This window comes from Aphelocoma coerulescens, chromosome 3 (assembly GCF_041296385.1).
Source record: "Aphelocoma coerulescens isolate FSJ_1873_10779 chromosome 3, UR_Acoe_1.0, whole genome shotgun sequence".
In the NCBI taxonomy this organism is placed as follows: Eukaryota; Metazoa; Chordata; class Aves; order Passeriformes; family Corvidae; genus Aphelocoma; species Aphelocoma coerulescens.
In genome coordinates, this window is record NC_091016.1 from 20340249 (window position 1) to 20358188 (window position 17940).

Below are 17940 nucleotides of genomic sequence, written 5' to 3' on the forward strand. Positions count from 1 at the left end.
GTTTCCTTGAGTCCCCTACGGGCCCGCAAGAAACCGCGGCTGCCTCAGTTTCTGTGCGTGTCGCACGTCCCGGGGCTCCCCCTGGCGACAGCGCTGCCCAGGCGGAGACCCGCGGGACCGGCGGGGGCACGGTGCCCAGGCAGGGACGGCGCCGGGGCACCGGATCATCGCTCGCCGCTTTTCGCATCGCGATCATCACGACATGAACCCCTGGCCCCGGCCCCGCTCCGGGGCGAAGCTTTTTGGGCGGGGCGGCGCCCCGTAGCCCGGAGGCCGCGCGCGGCCCCGCAGCCGTCGCCATGGCAACGGCCGGTGACAGCGAGCGCCTCGCCGCTGTCACGTGACCAGGTCCTCCCGGCAGCCCCGCCCCCTCCCGCCGCCATCTTGAAGTTGCGTCAAGATGGTGGCGCCGGCGGCTTAAAGCTCCGCCCCCCCGCCCCGCGGACGGCGCCTCTACGTCATCACGTTCCCGCCGCCCTGAACCCGGAAGTGCGTCTTCCCATTCGCGGGCGTGCGGGGCCGGCGGGAGCGCCCGAGTCAAGCCGAGTCCAGCCGAGCGGAGCCGAGTCCAGGCGAGCCGGCGGGGCGGAGATGGCGGCGGCTGCGGCGGAGCTGCAGGGGAAGTACCAGAAGCTGGCCCAGGAGTACTCCAAGGTACCGGGCACCGGGGCCCTCGGCTCCGCTCGGGGCTGCAGCGCTGGTTTCCGCGGCAGCGGCCGGTGCTGGGGGCCCAGGGGTGCCTCCTCCGGGGGATGAGGCGGAGGCAGAGGCGGGGCGGCACGGGAGGTGCAGGTTTGCAGGTGCCGGGGGAGCGCCGCGAGGGCAGAATGGCTTCGTCTGCAAGACATCCTGGAGTACAAACAGCGGGCTCAGCTGTGCCAGGGAAGTGAAATGACAGTGTTCTCCCTTGTTCTCCGCTTCCCATTCGGGCACGAAGCTTGGTTTTATCCGCTTGGGTGTGAACATTTGCCGAGGTCTCGGTCGTGCGTCTCAGCCGTGTGAGCTCTCTCTGGCCGGTGGGTGTGGGAACTCGGCGGTGGCAGTGGTGCTTGCAGCGCCTTGGAAGTGAGCAGGACACTTGCTTCCACACTTGCCTCTTGTCTGTCCCCGTTCTTCTGCCCTAGGTGACTTTGCATCCTGTTTCTGGTGCTGCTTGACACAGGGTTTGCAAAGATTTGTAGCCCATAGTGGAGAAAGCCTTTCCTTTCGAAGGTGCCTGAGATGACTTCTAAAATAGTGGAGCCTTGCTTAATATGGAGCTCTTCATTCCTTCTTCTTCAATAAAAGGAAGAGGAGACTGCTGGTCTTGAATGGCACAGTCCTTCAGCAGCCTTGGGGGAGAAAAGCAGCCCTTTGGTTTTGTGTAGCCCAGCATCGGTGACTGGCACAAGGCACTTGTCTGTATTTGACACTTATCCCAGCTTACAGAACCATATGTCTTTAAATACTGTTCTCCTTGGAACTGCTATAAAAACACCATGTGTAAAATCTAAATTGTTCACAGATAGATATCTTTTTAAAGCTTCTGCAAAATAATTTTAAGAAAATTTAATTTTTAACTTTGCATCTTTGTAGGTGTCGGAGTTCATATGTCTTGTTGTTTTATACAGAGGCTCTGTTATTCCTTGGAGATCAGTAGTGGCTGAGGATAAGATAATGGAGGGATTTTGGTGCTTGATTCCTGAGTGAGCATTTGAAATGTGGACTTCTGACTACAGCTTCCAATAGTTCCAGCTGCTGGATCCTCTTTCTTTTAGTATCATGATGTCCCAAAGCTTTCTTTGAGCTTCATCGTGCACTTCTCAGCCTGTGGCACTTCCCTTATCCTTTGTGGGAACTGTTTTTTTCATCTCATCCCATTTCTTGTGCAGTGCAGTTCATTGTGGGACTCCCCTTTGCAGAACCCTCTCCTCTTTGTGCAGATGTTCAGTTGGCTGCTTGTTGTGTGCAGGTGGAAATGGAGAGTATCCCTGGAATAGCCTGTTCACTTGATGGTGCTGTGAAAGCCATGGAGAGAGGTGAACAAGAGTTTGACAGACTCAAGCAGTGCTGGGGGAAGTCCCTGCCAAAGGATTGCTTTTCCTCTCGGTTCACAGAGCAGTCCAGAAGAAGGATGAGGGGAAGAAGAGGCTCTGAAAACACACAAGTTGCAGCTTCTGGCTCTCTCATGAAGGAATGGTCAAAAGGCTCTTGCAGCTTGTGGCAGCCTGTGTGTCTCTGTGTGCAGCAGGTCTGAGCTGTTCCGTTCTCTGCACCTGATGTGTTCCTGCAGCAGTAGCTGTGGCACAAAAACAGGTGTGGAAAATTACTGCACTACTTTTTCTTGCTAGGGAAACCCTGTGCTTGGAAGTTTTTCCATGGTGCACTTGGAAGTTTCTTGCCTTGCCTCTGTGATGCCTGAGCAGCACAGTGGGAATACTGCAGGGAAAACAGCTGTGCTTAGCAGTGACTTCTGACCTTTCAAATACACTCAGTCATCACACTGAAACAGTGAGCCATTGCTGTTTTACATTGAGTCTTGCCTTATATGCACCTGCCAGAGGTATTCCCAAACACTGTACAAACCCTTTTAATTTATATCTGCAACAGCTGGACTCACACATGTCAAATGAATACAAACTGCCTTTGAAGAAACCAGGATTCAAGCAATTTTCAAAGAATGGGAAGATGGAACTGTCGGTATCCTCATTGCTGCAGGGTAGAGGTACTCTGTGAAATGACTGGGAAATAGATTTCTTGAGTATCACTTTTCACTGCAGTGATTTTAGCTCAGATTTTGTGTACTGTGTAAGTGAGGCTTAGAGGGCTTTTCCTTCTATGCTTTTTGTGCCTTTTTCTGTCAGTCTGTTCTCTGGATCATCTGCTGACACTGGTAATAAGTAATTTTGTATTAGAGTTCAACTTCTCTTGAATTGATACAGATTTTGACTTTGTGAGTCCTGCTTATGTTCCAGGACTGTTTATAAACAGTTTTGGGGAGAAGAAGGGAAACACACTGAGTATGACCAAGAACTTCATTAGTCAAGGAAGAGGTTGCAACTTTTCCATATCCAGTCCTAGGTCTTGAAATCTTAACTATATTTAAGTAACTGGTCTTGAAAGGTCTTTATTGAGTAAGAATTCTGTTCTATTTGACCAAAATGTTCAGGTGGTAGAGTAACTTCTTGTTTCTTGGCAAGTTAGGATATGAAATGGATACTTTTTTTCAACCTGATACCACTGCTATCTACCTGAAGAAAATACTTGAAAAAGCATTCACACCTGGTACTCTCCTGAGAGAATATGATGCTTTCTTCACTTTCTCATGAATAGCTTTTATTTATTCCCTTGTCTTGCATAGTTACTGGCATCTCTTGTTTTTCAGCTTCGCGCTCAGAACCAAGTCCTGAAAAAAGGAGTTGTAGATGAGCAAGCAAATTCTGCCTCATTGAAGGTAATCTCTAAAACCACCTCATGTCAGGTGTACTAAGCTGTGACAAAATAGGTAAACAGGGGTACTTTTTACTAAAAAGTAATGTCAATAAAAGAATGAAGAAGGAACTTGATTTTAGTAAAAGAATTTCTGTTTTGCAGCTAGCCCGTTATTCTCTGTAAGTTCTGGCTTTGTAAAAGGGCAAGGTTGCTTCTAGCTGATTAATGTGTAGAATGAAATATCTACTTGAGTGTGGTCTGTGGGCAGCTCAAGGAAGTGAAATAACTTTTTTTAGTTTAGAAATGATACTTTCTGCCTATTTAGCATTTAAGTAGTGAAGTGATTTTCTAATTTGTTCTTGTTTTTAATGTGATGCTACTTATCAAAAGCATGTGTAAAAATAAGTGTGAAAATTTTAAGATCAAATTTTTTTTTGTCATTCAGGAACAACTGAAGATGAAGGATCAATCACTAAGGAAACTGCAACAAGAAATGGACAGCTTGACCTTTCGAAATCAGCAACTTGCCAAGCGGGTGGAGCTACTTCAAGATGAACTTGCATTAAGTGAAGCTCGGGGCAAAAAGAACAAGGTATGTGCTGAAGGCAAAGAAAAACTTGCTTAGCAGATGTCTGCTCCTCACCTGCCAAAGCCTTATCCTGATTTTTAGCAGTAGGTATTTTGTGTCAAGGGTTGAGCTGAATGTTCTTGTCAGAACTTGTGTTATTACCTCATGTAAGTGAAAATACCCATAAAATGGGTATCAATATATATAATACTTGCTGTGTATTTCTCTTCTAGTTTGTCAGCTGACTGATACTGAATTGCTGTCTTCCTTTATGGATGCTTATTGAATGTTCAGACAACTGGGAAATACCTTGGAGCTCCGTGATTAGTCAGCTGCTATGCAGAAGGCTGATCACTCCTCATTTCCCATCCCCACCTCTTTGCTTTGGGATTTTGATGTTGGTAGTTAACTCTTCAGCCTGTGATCATAGCTGTTCTGTGTGAATCTTGTCAAATGCTTTGAAATCTAAATGTTTAGCTTGTATTCTTTGTCATTTCAAAATGACAGAATAATTTCGGTACTGTGATCTTTCTGTGCCAAAATGCTTTCTGATTAAACCTAGCGATATCATACTCTGAGACCAGCTGTGTCTTCTGTAGGTAACATCATAATTCCAGGGGTGGTGTGCTTGGACTTAGGTAATTCTCAAGCATCTCTTGCTACTTTCCTCATGAGGAAACCCCTCTTAATTACTGTTGTCTTTTCTTTTTGGTTACAGCTCTCAATGTGCTGTAGTTATCCAGAGTGACATTAAAGAAATCATTCAACTGATTAGTAATATGATCATCTTCCTTACTTTTCTCCTAAACTCTTGTCCATTTTTCTGCTGTCCAGTTCCTTAACAAGCATAATACATCTGACTGCATTGTTCATGCACCACAACATATTGTTCTTCCAAATGCAGTTTGACCCTTCTGGTCTTTTATTTCATATTGTGTAAGTTACTGTTTTGCTAGTTGTGTTTCCAAATTTTGAAGGACAGCAGCCTGCCTTTAGCAGCTTTGCAAACCACTGCCACTAAGTTTTTCCTGTTCATGTGTCAAAATGCACAGCTTTAGTTCCCTGCTCTGTGTCAGAGTGCAATCCTTTTAGAAGGAGCAGAATGTGTGCCCATATCTCAGGTGGAATTCACAGGCTGGCATAAAATACAGAGGTGACTTAGCTGCCCTACCTGTCCCAAGCTCTTGAAGTTTGGTGTTGAGTTTAAATGCAAAGAGTCTCCCCTGTGTTTAATGATGACGATGCCTTTCTTCAGCAGTATGGTGTAGGGGATTCACTGGTGGTCTGAGTCTTTGGGATTAAATGGGTGAAAAATGAGGAAACAGCAGAGGGATATCTGTAGAAAGACCCCGTGCTTTCTGTGCCACTTTGTGCTATAGCCTGCTGAGAGCAGCCTGGCTTACACCTGGACACTTGCTGGGGACAGATGTGCTTTACACACAGCTGCCAAACCAACTGAGCCTGTGTGTGGAGGGTTTTGGTATCATGCAGGATTCCAGTGAATTCAGGTGGGCTGCTGCCCATCCACGTGATTCCCTGTGTGTGTGAATGGGACACCTGAGTGGAGGCTTTCCCTTGGCAGTGTTGTATCTCTGTAGGGTAACAAGGGTGTGAAGGGAAGTGTGCTGCCTTGAGGCTGGTGCTCCATGCAGTATTCTCACCTTCTGATACATCAGTGTCAGCAGGGCATCTGCTCACGTGCCTCTTTTGGGAATTAGCTATGGGAATTATTCTCACTGACCTGGGATGTGGAGATAAGAAGTGCATTTTGTTTCTCTTAGAAAAGTGTAGAATCATCATCTCAGTTGAGTCAAGAACAGAAAAGTGTCTTCAATGAAGATCTTCAGAAAAAAATAGAAGAAAATGAGCGACTACATATACTTGTGAGTGAAATTTTGTTTAGCCTTTATTTTTGGTTCAGAAAGCTGGTGACACAAACAAAGATACAGAAAGTAAAGTGCTGTCTGAAAATCTGGTGGGTTTAGAAGCTTCGTTGTACACAAAGCAGCGGATGAGATCAGGTAGTTGGTTTATAAAGGTGTTCACTAGGCAAATTAGGTATTTTGACTTTGGATGTTTAAGACAGTGTGTGGAATCACATAATACATGTTTTCTCATTTCGATTTTTAACTTTTGGTGACAGCTGCCCTACTGAAAATAGCCTGGTACTGGATGGAAATTTCTTGTTAGTTCATAAACTGTTTCAGAATTTCTTCAAAGGATAAAATATTTTCTCCAAGTTGCCATAATTAAGTCAGGAATTGCTTTACCAAAATGGAATGCATTTCACTTTAAAAAACTTGAGAAAAACCTTATAGCTCAAGTTCAGTTTTTTGTGTGTCTGCTATTAGTCAGCAATATATTTAAAGAATGCTTGATGCTACAAAACTTTGTTTTTATTAAAGTACTTTATTCCTGAATCTTTTCTCTGTAAATAAAAAAAAATTCTGTTTGTCTGAGAACTAGTAATTGCTGTTAACCTGATCTGGCTAATGAAATTGGAGTGACTTATAGGACTGGATTCAGTAATAAAATGAAGCTTTTTTTAAAAGAGCTTTGCTTTTCTTCCTTTAGTTCTTTGAAGCAGATGAGCAGCACAAACGTTTAGAAGCAGAGCTGAGGAGTAGACTGGAGGTTTTGGAAACTGATGCTACCCAGCACCAAGCTGTGGTGGACAGCTTAACGAAGAAATACACAGAGACCATAGAAAAGCTGCAGAATGATAAAGCCAAATTAGAAGTAAGGAGTTTTTCCTCTTGCTTGCAAGTTTCAAAAGTTTTGAAATGCAATGTCTTGCTGTGTCAGCACTTACATTGTGAGATTATCTTCTTGCATAAAGATCAAGTCTCAGACACTAGAAAGAGAAGCTAAGGACTGTAGGCTTCGAACTGAAGAGTGGTAAGTGTCTTTATTTCATATAATGAAAATTTCATTGATGTGAAGGAATAACTGCTGTAAAACATTAACTGGATTATTTTTTAAGGATAATACCTTTTAAAAAAGGAGTTAAAAAAAAAAAAAGTCTTTGATAAAACTCAGATTATTTTATCACGAAGACAAGTCTGACCTGTGCGGGTCAAGCCTTTTTTTCTGTGTATGGAACTAGACAATTCCATAATTTCTGCTTTCAGTAAGAGCAGTTTTGTCTCCAAGCTTTTTAAATAGCAGTGATGTTGATGAAAGCTTGAAGAATTTATTTGTAATGGAAAACCATAGAAAGTAAAAACTTGTATGGAACAAAGATATGTGAGTTTGTAAAAACTGCTTCTAAGAACCAAGTCTGAGTGACATATGCTGAGAGAACTGACTGAAAAGAGTTTCAAAAACCCCCCTCCACCGCAAAAGCTTCTTGAACAATTGTTTTTGCTTCAGGTATAATGTTCTCAGCTAGAATATTTGAAAGTTTTTATCAGAGAATTACATTGTTAGTTTTGGAATATTTTCGTTGTCTTGAAGACAAGTTGTAGAAAATGGGAAGTTCAGGACTGTGAGCCAAATCAAGTTAGGGTGTGTTTCTCTGAAGTTCATTAAGCTGCATTTTTTTAGAAGATATATGTGCAGCATAGATCTTTAATGTAATGAACAAGATGTGTAGTGAATGATCAGATGCAGAGTTCCTTCTTTCACGTGGTAACCCTGAAGTCTGTATTTTAATTATTTTGATAGATGTGAAGATACTCGAATCTAATAACTCCTCTAATACAAGTCAGGGTTTCACTAAAAATAACTTGCAAAAGAGGATGAAAGCTGTGTTTTGCTGCTGTTTGCTTTTTTTTGTGGGGTTTGAACAACTGTAGTCCTAAACTGCTACTATTTGGTTCAGGCCTTGTCTATCATGTTTTATGATAACTGGGTAATTGGTGTCATTGTGAGAAGTTGTCCCTACTATTTTAAGTTATGCTATATTAAGTTTTTAAAAGTAATAAAGCCTGACACTTCATTTTAAACACTGAAATCACTGTCTGGTGAACACATGGCAGGATGTGTCTCTGAGAATACTGCCCTTCTGTTTTCCCTGCTCTGTCAGGGGAAGGGATCCATTTGCCTCTGACACCCACACTTTACTCAGAAAAGCCAGGGGATATGAGACTTGACAGCCTGCATGTTTTGAAAATTAAAGGGCAGAATGTAAGGCCAAACATGTCAAACTACTTGTTTATCATTCCTGTACAGCATGAAAAGGAAGTACATTGCTGTTTGTCTTGGAGTTCATTTTCTATCATGCTCACTGCTACTGCAGTACCTGCTGTACGGTTTCCATGCAGTTTTGGAGCTGCTCTCCAAGAAAAATATTTGTTAATGTGCATGAGCTACTTATTGTCTGGTTTCTTCTTATCTTCCTTATCTATTTTGGATTATTTCGCCTTGTTAGACCTGATAAATTTCTGTGTATTAAATGTTGTAAAAAAGAAAAAAAGCCTGTCCCTTTGACACCTTCCCCCCCACCCTCCACTATATGTGCAGGAGTTCTAGATGTCAAATGGGAAGCAAAACAGTGAAGAATTTGGGGGCCTAAGTTGGGTAAGGTGTGGAATTTGGTCTGACTCAATAATGGAGTGTTCTTTGTAGACATATGTATATAATGCTGGAATATATTACTGTTCATCTCAGGAATCTATTCTAATTACGTTAGTAATCTTAATTACTTAGGTTCACATGTATCTATACAGTCAAATGCAAGCAAAGAAAATTTAGAGAAAAATAACTTGAGAATGCATCAGAAACATAATTGTCAAGTCTTGTCAGAACAGGCAGTATCATAGCAGTGTTGAAATATGGGGTTTTGAAAAGCCTTTGAGGTATTTCAGATAGTGATGTGACATAGTTAACTGAATTATTGACAACTCATTACCTGCTTATTGGAATACTGCATTGGATGCATAGTAACAAATTTGAAGGCCCATTTCCATTCCCATTCAAATTCTAGTAGAAAAAAATGCCTTCATACAGCTTATATAATAGTTGCACAATAGAAAAATAAGGTGAATTTTAACTCTGAAGTAAATTGAGCTTCTCGAGAAGGGAATTTAGGATTTACAAGTTTATGGTAACTTTCACTGCTTTTCTTAGGGATTAGGATTCAATGTTGTGTTAAATATGGCGTAAAGGAGGACAAATGATTCCTACTGTATTATTTCTATCTAACTTCTAGAAGGATACAGATACTGATACACTCAAGGGATGCTTATAGTGAGATATGGTGTTGGTGATACAGATGAAATTTTAAAGGTTTACAATGTGTGTGTGTGCATGTGGTTTTTTGTTTGTCTCTTTGTTATTTAGCCAGCAACAGCTGAAGAATCTTCAAGCAGCTTTGGGCAGTAGACTGGAAGAATCTCTATGCATAATTAATGAAAAAGTACCTTTTAATGACACAAGTACGTATTGCCTTGGTCTGGGTATCTTGTTTGATTTTTTGGGTATCCATCTGAAGGGAGTAGTCCTTGAGAATTAAAATGTATTAGCTGTAAGAAGTGTTGGACATCTGAACAGATGCTTGGAGGTAACTAGTAAGTATTCCTAATACTTGTCATGGTCTTCTTCAGTAATCCTAAAATACCAAGTTTTTATATATATAATGAAAATTGAAGCTTTTGGAGGCTTTTGAGTGATTTGCCACTTGTAGTGCTTAGTGTTGACAGAATATTGTAAACAATGAAGGAACACTGTCAATTTAATGGTTGTTCCATAAAGATTGGTTACTTATCTCAAAGAGTATTATTTTTGGCAGGGTTGCAGTAAGTTTTGGCAAGAGTTGCAGTAAGTCAAGGTGGGGATAAACTGGTAGCTGCAGGGATATTGCAGCAATAGTGGTCTGCACTTATTACTAGTGGGAAATTTGTCAGGGTTTCTCATTGATCAGAAAACACAGAGAGTAGTTGTTACCTGAAGGGGGAAGAAGCCCTTTGAACCTTGGGACTTTTACCTGAAGCAATGTTTTTCTGCTTCCTTTCCAACTGCTACTAGATGAGCTGAAGTGCAGAGGATCCCCTGGAGTTAGGAGTGCTCAGCCTTTGCATGGCTTTGGTACAAGCATGGGTTAGTATGTGCTGGGTCAGTGCTGTGCACTGTGTGCTTTCCTAAGTAGCTGAACACAAGGGTGGGCAGGCACTGCCTGGACTCTTCTGGACCCTTCAAGACCAGGAGGATCTGGAATAGTGAAAAAGCTGAAAGTAGTGAAGAAGGAGCAGAGAAGTGAAAACAGGTTTTTGAATTTCTTGTATATTTCATTGGTAGCTTTTGCATTTTTCATTCAGTTTAAAACCTGATGACAATGTTTTAAATAGCCTTAGGTTCTCTAAAAGCTGATCTGGCAGGTGCTGCAGGGGTGAGTGTTCCAAGTTCTCCACTGGCTTGGCAATCCAGTGAGTCTTGGCTTAGGAACACCAGATCATTATCTCTTTGGGAAATGTTGACTCCCATGCAGCACATCATGCTTAGGTGTTGCTGCCTTGAATTGGTATTCTTTTCACTTCTCTCCTCTCACTTTGCCTGGCATCTGCTGCCTATTTCTACTTCTCTGGCTTCTTTAGCTCATATTTTTTTTTATAGGTGGTTATCATTGTAGCAAGAACTTTGCTAAAATAATTTATCTGCTCACTCAGCTGCCATTGCATAATGCCTTTGCTTGTGTAGTAGAAAATGCTGCAAATAGAGAACATCTCTTTAGTGATAGATCAATGTAAGTCAGGAGATGTTTGTTTGCTGTGGATTCCAGCTGTCTTCCTATAGCCTCTGTAGCTGGCTTCAAGTGTAACTAGCAGGTAATTTCAGTAACAATCAAATGACTTCCTGACTGCTAAGCATGATTTTCAGAGTTGAAAAAAAATTCTGAAGCATTTAGTTAGAAGTAGGATTCAGTAATTCTGGACAGGTTTTTTTTCCACTGAACATAACTACCTCTTCCCATGTGTTAATAGCCAAATGGGAATGACACAAAAAGAATGAGAAACTGTAAGTTTCCTGTGTGAGCAAATTTTAAACTAAACTGGTTGTTGTTAAACTGAATTGAGAATGGATGTGATCCCTTTCAAATCTCTAAGACTTTGTAAGCTGTTCTCTAGGTACAAAGAGCCCTCTGCCCCTCTGAAAATAAAATCATGCCTGCTTGTAACTGAATAATCATTCTAGTTCCTTCATGACTGGAGCAGAATGCTGAAATACCTAGAGATTACATCTTAATCTGAATTGTCAATATGGCAAATACACAGGACCTTTAAAAAAGTTCAAGCCATTAAAAATATTTAGTCTTATTTGGCCCTCCTTGGTATGCAATTGGAATTTGAAGATAATCTTGAATTCTTTAAGTGTGATTTCTTTTAAAAGATTTTTTCACTCTTGATTGTGATGAGTACTGTTCTTTGGGCAAGAGGAGTCTGCTCTTATCTTCCAAATTCAGGGTCTTCAGAGGATTAAATTTGACTTATAATCTGAGGCAAGTATTGAACTGCTTTCCCTCCATTCCTAAGTGAAAACTTAAGAAGCTGTTCTTAAGTGAGGATATTTAGGCCTACCTTATTGGAGTAAATTGTTTCTATCTCTTTAGTTAATATTGCTTACATAACCTGTGATACCCCTGCAGTGACACTTTTTTTAAAAATCAGTATTTGCCAATAAATGTCTCTTAAAACCCCCCACAATGTAACAAGTGCATATAACTCAATTTTTGTCCTGTAGGGTCTACTCGATACAATGCTCTGAATGTACCATTACACAACAGAAGGAATCAGGTAAGCCCTTCTTGTGGTTTCATGTGACTCTGTGCAACTTTCTACACAGATGCTGAAATAAACCCAGTCATTTTAGTACCTGAAATGGCAGAAGGTAGCCTGTCTTACTACTGTCATGATATTCTGGGGGCATTTCTGCCCACTGCACCTCTGCACTTTTCCAGAGGTAGTGTATATTGTTCTTTTGTCAAGGAGTTTTACTAACGTTATATGAAATAGTCTTTTACTGTGTCCACCTGCAGTAAGCTAGAAGTTGGAACATTTAATTTTTAAAGTGGATTAAAGCTGCATTAGTTCAGAGGTCTTTTGTTGAAAAAAGGTAGGTTTGGTATCCTAAATTCCTTTTCCTTAAACTGAGCTTCTTCAGTCACATCACTTGAGCTCCAAAGAATGTATGCATTTGTAAACTGCACAGTGGTGTGTGCACTAAAATGCCATATTAGTTAACATTACTTGTCACTAGTCACAATCCTTTCAAGGAATAAATCATGTCACTTTGAGATCTCTGCATGATTCGTTTACACTTTGTGGGATACTTGTTGCCAAAGCACCTCTTATTGCAGCAAAATAACCCTTACACATTTAAATATTTTTAGAAAACAAACAGTTTCTGTTCACTACAGTAATTTCATGAGATTCCTTGGGAATGTTGTTTATTCAGTGTTCAGAAATGATCATTGGTTTTCTGTGAATGGCTGAATATTTTAAGGGTTTTTACAATAGCAAATCAGAAACCTGTATGCAATCAAAATTTTCCTGTGTTGCTACCACTGAGGATGGGCTCTACAGCACTGTGGGTGTTTCTTCTTTTTGCTGGTATGTCTCAAGCCTTCAAGTTAGTGCATTCAGATGCTGCTGCAGAAAGATTTAAAATAGTTGCTTTCTCCATTTTTCAGAAGTGCCTATAGAGAGACCTCTTTCCTAATAATGTCTGCTGTGAGAACAGGTGACCTGCTGTTCAGTTTTGTGATGGAAATAGCCTTAAATTTCAGGTTGCTGCTGCTGAGTTCCAAGAAAAATCTGAATAACTGCATGGAGAGTTTCTCCTTTTACTATTTTCTGCCAGCACTATGTCAGGCAGCCTCATGCTTCAAGATCTGCAGTCTTGAAAATGTTCCAGGACAGATTTTTATGACTGGCTTTGCCAGTGGAGGCAAAGTGCTGGTGTATTAGCACAGGCTGCAGTGTAAAGGACAGCAAAACAGTAATAGTGTCTGTTTTCCTTCCTTGCATAGCTAATTAACATACACAAACTGAGTATAGTGACTGCTTGAATTGCTTGCCACCATCCCAGATCCATAATCAAGATTGACCTGATTTAACAGTCCATTGAAGCATTGAGAGTACATCTCTGAAGGATAAGTTGTTCTTGTCTGAAGTGTCACTATAACCTTATTCTCTTCCCATAAGTCACAACAGAGTATAGTTTTCTTCTCTCTTGAATTTATGTTCCATTCTGGATTAATTTCTTTGATACCTTCCTGCTGTACTAAAGCCACAGAACAGCCTTACTCATGAGCAGCAGCTCAGTTCTGTCCAGGAGAATAAGAATTGAGTGTTCCTGTTTAGGGGAGCAAACACCTTTAATTCTGGGAGAAAACATCATTGGTTTTTACTAATTAAATTCAGGTTTCCTTGCAACCAGGTGTTGAGCTGTTGTCAGCAATTAGTTTGTTGTTCTTTGGAAATTTCAGACATGGTTTCTGTAATTGTGCTGGCCTCTAAGTGTTCTTGTGGCCTGCAATTTTGAAAAACGCAGCAGAGGCAAAGCATCACCAGTTGTGTGAAATAAAAAGATACTTTGTTGTCAAAGAACAACAGTGCCCTTCTGTGTGGCATTGTCGTTTATGAATAAAAATTAAGTTAAACATAATTGCTGCTATGTATTTTAGGCTGAAATAGTAACAAGAAAGAAATTGCTGACAATGGTTTTTTGTATCCAAGCAGATGTTGGTTGTTTTTTTTTCATATTTAAATAGATCCATGTCAAATACAGTCATTTTATAACTGTCTTTACAGCTGAAGCTGCGAGACCTTGCTGGCCAGGCCCTGGCTTTTGTACAAGAACTTGTAACAGCTCTCCTGAACTTCCACACATACACTGAGCAGAAGGTACAGATCTTCCCCATTGATTCTGCAACAGACACAATATCACCCTTAAATCAGAAGGTAAAGTTTACACACTTCAGCTACAAGTCTATTCAATTCGTTAGACTTTCCTGAGTGACTGATCTTAGTCGTGGAATGCCGTCAGTATGTTCCTGAGAGCCTGTGTGAGAAGTCTTTTCTGTTCTGTGAATTCTCTGAATGTGAGTGAGGTGTAGCTGCAGAGAATCCTTCCCCTGTGCCTCTGCTAGAAGAGCAATATGATTATCAAATCAAAGCTTTGCTTTTTAATTGCTAAATTGAATTGCATCTGTTGAAAGTTCAGCTGACTTGTTTTAAAATAATAATGCACAAATACTGCACTGCTAAATAGAGCTTGTTTTAGTTAATGCACTGGGGCATGGGAGATGTTGAGACAGAATCTGGTCTTAAACACTGTTTAAAGTGTTTAGCTGTAATGGTAAAAAAAGCATAGAAGGTAGGCTTATGAGGGAGAGAACCTGGACTCTCTTCCCTTGTCAAAAACCAACTTTATAGTCTGATTTTGGGCTACTTGTGTGAAGATCTTTCCTGTAAGTGTTCCAAAGCTTCAAGTTTGTAAAGTATGTTGAATTTAATATGAGAAATCTGACTCATCTCTTTTGACACAATTCCATGGAAAGACTTTCTGAGAGTATCATCCAGAGAATAACTGTGCACAAGGATTTTTGTGGGGATGCATATATGTGTGCTTTGGAACAAGCTGCATTAAGATCAGAGTTGACTTCATAGTTTAAGGGGATCTGTGAGTATTTAAGTTGCAGGGTGTATTTTGTGATTCAGTCTGTAATTTCAGTTCAGTAGTTGGTAGGGCTCAGGGCTCAGGCTTAAGGTACTGAGATGAGTTGTGGTTTGCATCAATCAAATGGCTACAGTGCATGTGGTGTCAATGTTAACTACCACAAAACTTTCCTGTTCTTTGGAAAACCTCCTATAATCTCTTTTCAGGTAACAAATATAATTGTGAAGGTGGTTATCCACTAGAGAAATCCCATTCTGTTTTTTGCCTTCTCAGTTGTTTCAACTATTTTAGTCAAAAATACTCTTCTGCAGAAATTCAGCCTAGATACTAGTTTGAGAACATTTTCTTGCTCCTGCCACCAAATGCACTCAAAATGACATGTCCTTCTTGGGAAAATGATGTGGTTTTGTCATCTTTCAGATTTTTTATGGCAGGAATGGTGTCTGTTTTTTTTAATGTGTCCCAGTGTGGTGACTGCATTCTCAGATACTACTGCAGTTTACACTAAGGGAATAAAATCAGGTTTCCTAGACATCCCTTCTCACAGATTTTTTTTTTTCCCCTGACTTCCTAGTTAACACTTCTTTGTTGGTTTTCAGCACAGTGGAAACATGCAACTTAATCAGAACCATAATTTCATTTTCCTTTTCTTATAATTGACTCTGATTCAGTAGTTCAGGCTTTGTTTTCGTAATTATGTCTCTTGTAGTCTGCCCCATTGTGTATTCATGACCTAATTCCCTCAGTGCATGCTACTTCTCAGGGCTTTTGCTGTGACTTTCCAGCACTGAAGCATCTTTTATTGCTCTCTGAAGCTGTAGTTGCTCCTGTAGTTTTGATTAATTTGTCTATTTGCTTGGCAAGTGTTCGCAGTGTGATTTTTTTTTTTTAATTTTTTTTTTTTTTAGCTACCCCACCAAGTTGGTCAATAACCTCCCCTTAATATGGTAGAAAGAATGAAACAAGTGTCAGGTAGTGGCTTAGCAGACTTGCACTGATTTATTTTTCCCCAACTCCAGGTCTTGTCTGGTGCTTTCAAGCTATTTTCCCCACCAAACACTCAAAGTAGATGTGGACAATTCCCTGCCAGGTTCAAGTATTCCTTTTCTCTTTAAGTGTTGGATTGCTGGGTTCCGCTGGGTCTACAGCATCGTGCTGGATAATTCAAATCCTCTCTCTTGCAACACAAGCCAGGAGCATTCTGCATGTGTTATTTCTTCCTCCTTAGATTTAGGAATTTTCCCTAATTCCATCCAGGTTTGTGCATGCATGGATGAGAGCTTAGCATCTCACTCTTCTTGTTAACACTGTGTTACTGCACTGTAATAATACAAGGAATAATTAAAATCTCTTGTATTCTGTTTGCCTGGGATCTTTAGCTGCTCTTGTGGTATAAATAATCAAAGGTGAAGGTATCTTTCTGTGGGGTAAAATAAAAACCAGGATTGCTTTTGACTACCTGTATTAATTTGTGGAAGAAGCTTTTTGTGATACTGAGGTACCAAAATGGAAAGCCGGTGGTGTTGTTACATTTTGATTGTGTGTAAGAGTACACATGATGTTCTCAGGTCTGCTTTTTTGAAGGCAAAATTAGCTGTAGGATTTAATTAAGCAATTTTTAGCAAAGTCAGGCAGGTCCATGAGGCCAAAGTTTGATTATTGCCCAAACCTGTCATAGTTTTAGGAGTTCTCCTATGATTAGTTGGAGCTCTGTGCTTTGCATTGGCTCATTTTGAAAACTGGACTGGTCACAGATAAAGAGACATCTCTTGCTGTCAGTTTGAACTTGGCTTTAGTTCTTCAGTACTTTGCACAGCATAGCTTTGCAAATGTTTGTGCTGATGGACAAGGCTGGGATCCAAACAACTTTTGGGAGGAAGGTGGGATAGTTTATTCTGGTGGCCAGATGGTGCATGGATCTAGCCTGAACTGGATGGAGTTGAGAAAGGAATGCAAGAATATTTAGAACTAAAAAGCGAGGGTTTGGTGTGCTGTGCATGGCAGTTAAAATGGGCCAGGATGCTGTGGCAAAGCTCCAGGTGAGGCTTTGCCTGGACTTGCAGTACTTCTCACTTTCCCTCAAGGTGTGTTTTTGCCCTATAGAAGAGGTTGCTGTACATCACTGGACTGTTGTATCTCATTAATGAAGTCTTAGGCATCGTTAAAGGTGACGGGGGCTTTGCCAAAATGTCCCATTCGGTTGTTAAATTGAGAGTTCACACGAGCCGTCAGCAAGCACCATTTTAAAACCTCTCTGCCCTCAGTTCTCACAGTATCTCCATGAAAACGCTGCGTACGTTCGCCCTCTGGAGGAAGGAATGCTGCACTTGTTCAAGAGCATCACGGAGGATACTGTGACAGTCCTGGTAAGTTTTCCTCCTCTTAGCACCCAAGAAGATTTTTACAGAGCAAAAACACTTACCTGTTCTTTTTTTCCTTTCAGGAAACAACTGTGAAATTGAAAGCCTTCTCAGAACATTTAGCTTCCTACTTAGGCTTTTTAAGAAAGATTCTTCCTTATCAGTTAAAAAGGTACTTTTCATTTGATAGATCAAATTTAAAGGCACTCTGTCAGGCATGCAGCATTGTTAGCACCTACAACTGAAATATTAAGTCAAACCTTAAAACACTTTGGCTTCTGCTCTGTATTAAAAGGCTGAACTCTTCTTTTTTTTTCTTTTTATTTCTTTCTTTCTTTTTTTTCTTTTTTTCTTTTTTTCTTTTTTTCTTTTTTTCTTTTTTTTCTTTTTTTCTTTTTTCTTTTTTTCTTTTTTTCTTTTTTTCTTTTTTTTTTTCTTTTTCTTTTTTTCTTCTTTTTTTCTTTCTTTTTCTTCTTTTTCTTCTTTCTTTTCTTTCTCTTTCTTTCTCTTTCTTTCTCTTTCTTTCTCTTTCTTTCTCTTTCTTCTTCTCTTTCTTTCTCTTTCTTTCTCTTTCTTCTCTTTTCTTTCTCTTTCTTTCTCTTTCTTTCTCTTTCTTTCTCTTTTTCTTTCTCTTTCTTTCTCTTTCTTTCTCTTTTCTTTCTCTTTCTTTCTCTTTCTTTCTCTTTCTTTCTCCTTTCTTTCTCTTTCTTTCTCTTTCTTTCTCTTTCTTTCTCTTTCTTTCTCTTCTTTCTCTTTCTTTCTCTTTCTTTCTCTTTCTTTCTCTTTCTTTCTCTTTCTTCTCTTTCTTTCTCTTTCTTTCTCTTTCTTTCTCTTTCTTTCTCTTTCTTTCTCTTTCTTTCTCTTTCTTTCTCTCTTTCTTTCTCTTTCTTTCTCTTTCTTTCTCTTTCTTTCTCTTTCTTTCTCTTTCTTTCCGTTGTTTTCTAAACCTTGAGATTGGACATGGCTTTTTTAAGGCATTAGGAC

The 17940-nt window shown here is 40.3% G+C and overlaps 1 protein-coding gene across 3 annotated transcripts in view; it reads left to right on the forward strand.

Moving 5' to 3' along the window:
* Positions 1 to 495: 495 nt before the first annotated feature.
* PPP1R21 (protein phosphatase 1 regulatory subunit 21) overlaps positions 496 to 17940 on the forward strand; it is a 32181-nt gene continuing 14736 nt past the window's right edge. The window contains exons 1-12 of one of the 3 annotated variants that reach the window (XM_069009361.1): positions 530 to 654; positions 3365 to 3433; positions 3857 to 4003; positions 5761 to 5862; positions 6554 to 6718; positions 6819 to 6877; positions 9263 to 9357; positions 9947 to 10018; positions 11657 to 11709; positions 13729 to 13878; positions 16861 to 16962; positions 17040 to 17128. In XM_069009361.1, coding sequence (XP_068865462.1) covers positions 592 to 654; positions 3365 to 3433; positions 3857 to 4003; positions 5761 to 5862; positions 6554 to 6718; positions 6819 to 6877; positions 9263 to 9357; positions 9947 to 10018; positions 11657 to 11709; positions 13729 to 13878; positions 16861 to 16962; positions 17040 to 17128 — 1166 coding nt within the window. In that variant the 5' untranslated portion in view covers positions 530 to 591. Of the gene's footprint in view, positions 655 to 825; positions 2296 to 3364; positions 3434 to 3856; positions 4004 to 5760; positions 5863 to 6553; positions 6719 to 6818; positions 6878 to 9262; positions 9358 to 9946; positions 10019 to 11656; positions 11710 to 13728; positions 13879 to 16860; positions 16963 to 17039; positions 17129 to 17940 lie in introns of those variants that run through there. The other 2 variants (XM_069009360.1, XM_069009358.1) reach the window with 2 other exon arrangements.